The sequence below is a fragment of the Etheostoma cragini genome, chromosome 11 (assembly GCF_013103735.1).
Source record: "Etheostoma cragini isolate CJK2018 chromosome 11, CSU_Ecrag_1.0, whole genome shotgun sequence".
Classification (NCBI taxonomy): domain Eukaryota; kingdom Metazoa; phylum Chordata; class Actinopteri; order Perciformes; family Percidae; genus Etheostoma; species Etheostoma cragini.
In genome coordinates, this window is record NC_048417.1 from 1,982,876 (window position 1) to 1,986,543 (window position 3,668).

The 3,668-nt window shown below is 39.6% G+C and overlaps 1 protein-coding gene across 2 annotated transcripts in view; it reads left to right on the forward strand.

Annotated features, from left to right (window-relative positions):
• stat4 (signal transducer and activator of transcription 4) overlaps positions 1 to 3,668 on the forward strand; it is a 28,531-nt gene that overhangs the window by 9,311 nt on the left and 15,552 nt on the right. For both annotated transcript variants that reach the window (XM_034884598.1, XM_034884599.1), the window contains exon 4: positions 2,791 to 2,889. In XM_034884598.1, the coding sequence (XP_034740489.1) occupies positions 2,791 to 2,889 (99 nt within the window). The remainder of the gene's footprint in view (positions 1 to 2,790; positions 2,890 to 3,668) is intronic.

Consider the following 3,668-nt stretch of genomic DNA (forward strand, 5'->3'; position numbering starts at 1 on the left):
GTCTCTACGTCTAAGTCTCTGAGTCTAAGTCTCTAAGTCTAAGTCTCTAAGTCTAAGTCTCAAAGTCTAAGTCTCTACGTCTAAGTCTCTAAGTCTAAGTCTAAGTCTCTAAGTCTAAGTCTCAAAGTCTCAAAGTCTAAGTCTCTACGTCTAAATCTAAGTCTCTAAGTCTAAGTCTCAAAGTCTAAGTCTAAGTCTCTAAGTCTAAGTCTCTAAGTCTAAGTCTCTAAGTCTAAGTCTCAAAGTCTAAGTCTCTGAGTCTAAGTCTCTAAGTCTAAGTCTAAGTCTAAGTCTCTAAGTCTAAGTCTCTAAGTCTAAGTCTCTAAGTCTAAGTCTCTAAGTCTAAGTCTCTGAGTCTAAGTCTAAGTCTCTAAGTCTAAGTCTCTAAGTCTAAGTCTCTGAGTCTACCTCTAAGTCTAAGTCTCTAAGTCTAAGTCTCTACGTCTAAGTCTAAGTCTCTACGTCTAAGTCTCTGAGTCTAAGTCTCTAAGTCTAAGTCTCTAAGTCTAAGTCTCAAAGTCTAAGTCTCTACATCTAAGTCTCTAAGTCTAAGTCTAAGTCTCTAAGTCTAAGTCTCAAAGTCTAAGTCTCTACGTCTAAATCTAAGTCTCTAAGTCTAAGTCTCAAAGTCTAAGTCTAAGTCTCAAAGTCTAAGTCTAAGTCTCTAAGTCTAAGTCTCTGAGTCTAAGTCTAAGTCTAAGTCTAAGTCTCTAAGTCTAAGTCTCAAAGTCTAAGTCTCTGAGTCTAAGTCTCTAAGTCTAAGTCTAAGTCTAAGTCTCTAAGTCTAAGTCTCTAAGTCTAAGTCTAAGTCTCTAAGTCTAAGTCTAAGTCTCTAAGTCTAAGTCTCTAAGTCTAAGTCTCTAAGTCTAAGTCTCTGAGTCTAAGTCTAAGTCTAAGTCTCTAAGTCTAAGTCTCTAAGTCTAAGTCTAAGTCTCTAAGTCTAAGTCTCTGAGTCTACCTCTAAGTCTAAGTCTCTAAGTCTAAGTCTCAAAGTCTAAGTCTAAGTCTCTACGTCTAAGTCTCTGAGTCTAAGTCTCTAAGTCTAAGTCTCTAAGTCTAAGTCTCAAAGTCTAAGTCTCTACATCTAAGTCTCTAAGTCTAAGTCTAAGTCTCTAAGTCTCAAAGTCTCAAAGTCTAAGTCTCTAAGTCTCAAAGTCTCAAAGTCTCAAAGTCTAAGTCTCTACGTCTAAATCTAAGTCTCTAAGTCTAAGTCTCAAAGTCTAAGTCTAAGTCTCTGAGTCTAAGTCTAAGTCTAAGTCTAAGTCTCTAAGTCTAAGTCTCAAAGTCTAAGTCTCTGAGTCTAAGTCTCTAAGTCTAAGTCTAAGTCTAAGTCTCTAAGTCTAAGTCTCTAAGTCTCTAAGTCTAAGTCTAAGTCTCTAAGTCTAAGTCTAAGTCTCTAAGTCTAAGTCTCTAAGTCTAAGTCTCTAAGTCTAAGTCTCTGAGTCTAAGTCTCTAAGTCTAAGTCTCTGAGTCATATGTGCTACATGCCTCTCGTGTACACTTTCAATATGACTGACGTACAATCCTGTTATCTTTTTGAACCTCATTCCTTTCCTGTTTAAATGCTTGAAACACTGCCAGTAAAAACCCTGCGTCTGATGACTCTATGACTCTGATGACTCTCTAGATAAGATTCATAATGTAATGTTAATGTCATTTTACAGCCAAATGTTCTTATTGTTGTTATTATTAGTACTATTATTATTACTGGTATTATTGTTGTCTCTATACTGTCTTTTTTACTGTATTTCTTGTTAAAACGGATGCTGGAAATTTCAATTTCCTTGCGGGAGTCATCCCAAAAGGATTAATAAAGAGAAGTCTAAGTCTCTAAATCTAAGTCTCTAAGTCTAAGTCTAAGTCTAAGTCTCTAAGTCTAAGTCTCTGAGTCTACCTCTAAGTCTAAGTCTCTAAGTCTAAGTCTCAAAGTCTAAGTCTAAGTCTCTACGTCTAAGTCTCTACGTCTTAGTCTCTAAGTCTCAGTCTAAGTCTCTAAGTCTAAGTCTAAGTCTCAAAGTCTAAGTCTCAAAGTCTAAGTCTCTAAGTCTAAGTCTAAGTCTAAGTCTCTAAGTCTAAGTCTCTAAGTCTAAGTCTCTGAGTCTAAGTCTCTGAGTCTAAGTCTCTAAGTCTAAGTCTCTGAGTCTAAGTCTCTAAGTCTAAGTCTAAGTCTCTAAGTCTAAGTCTCAAAGTCTAAGTCTCTAAGTCTAAGTCTCTGAGTCTAAGTCTCTAAGTCTAAGTCTCTGAGTCTAAGTCTCTAAGTCTAAGTCTCTACGTCTAAGTCTAAGTCTCTAAGTCTAAGTCTCTAAGTCTAAGTGTCTAAGTCTCTGAGTCTAAGTCTAAGTCTCTAAGTCTAAGTCTCAAAGTCTAAGTCTCTGAGTCTAAGTCTCTGAGTCTAAGTCTCTGAGTCTAAGTCTCTGAGTCTAAGTCTCTGAGTCTAAGTCTACGTCGACGTCTCTAAGTCTCAAAGTCTAAGTCTACGTCTCTAAGTGTCTTAGTCTAAGTTTCTAAGTCTCTTAGTCTAAGTCTAAGTCTCTAAGTCTAAGATAGCAAGATAAACAGACACTGTGGAACCTCGTATGCTGTTGGTTCTTGAAATGCTTTTGTACATTTCTTTGCTAACAATAATGCAATCCAAGTGCATGGGTGTTTCTGTAACCTGGAATATTGTGTGTGTGTGCGTGTGTGTGTACGTGTGTGTGTGTGTGTGTGTGTGTGTGTGTGTGTGTGTTTGTGTGTGCGCGTGTGCGTGTGCATTCATGTGTGTGTGTGTGTGTGTGTGGGGCCCCGCAGGTGAAATACGCAGCAAACCCAGCTGTCATGGCCAGGGTTATCTCCACGTGCCTGAGGGAAGAGCGGCGTATCCTCTCCAGCGCCTGCATGCAGGAACAGGTTTGTCACATTGTCTTGTTCAGAGGGAAAGTCCCTCTGGTGGCTTAATAACAGAGGCTGCTGTTACTGGTAAATCAGAGCTGGTACCGGGAAAGCAGTTATGTCTGAATAACACCCCCGCTTTCCCAACCGCTTCACCTAATTCCCGAGAAACCATGCTGCATGGCATTGATGTCGCTCATGTTATTGAAAGTGTTGCAGTCACCAAAAACAATTAAACAGGGTTTGATGCTCTTAATGAGTCATGTGCAGCAATAACAGAAGTAGTCATTGACAATGGAAATATTGTGCCTCAGGCAAACTCAGGCAATGCTCATTAAAAACCTAAAAAGTACATAAACAAATATAAATGAAGTAATAGAAACTATAATTTGTGTAGACAGTGTTGCAAATGATTCAGTTAATTTATGAAATGGGGTTTCATGGGTTAAAAAAAAGCCTGAATTAGCCAAGTGGGTATACATTTCATCTGTAGTCCCCTGCCCTAGATGTGAAAAAAGGCTTTTATAAAATACAACAGAAACAAAAAGGAAGACAACACAAGCAAAACAAAACTCCACAGAAGCAGAAAGAGTAACAACAAAACAAAGCACGATGCAGAACTCAGCACACGACAAGACACAACACAAGCAGGACGGGGGCCTCTGAAGAAGCTCAGGATCCAGTCAAAGAGGGGCGTGTTGAGTCCCGGGTCTCTCTGAGCCGAGGGGGGTGTTGAGTCCCGGGTCTCTCTGAGCCGAGGGGGGTGTTGAGTCCCGGGTCTCTGAGCAGAGGGGGGT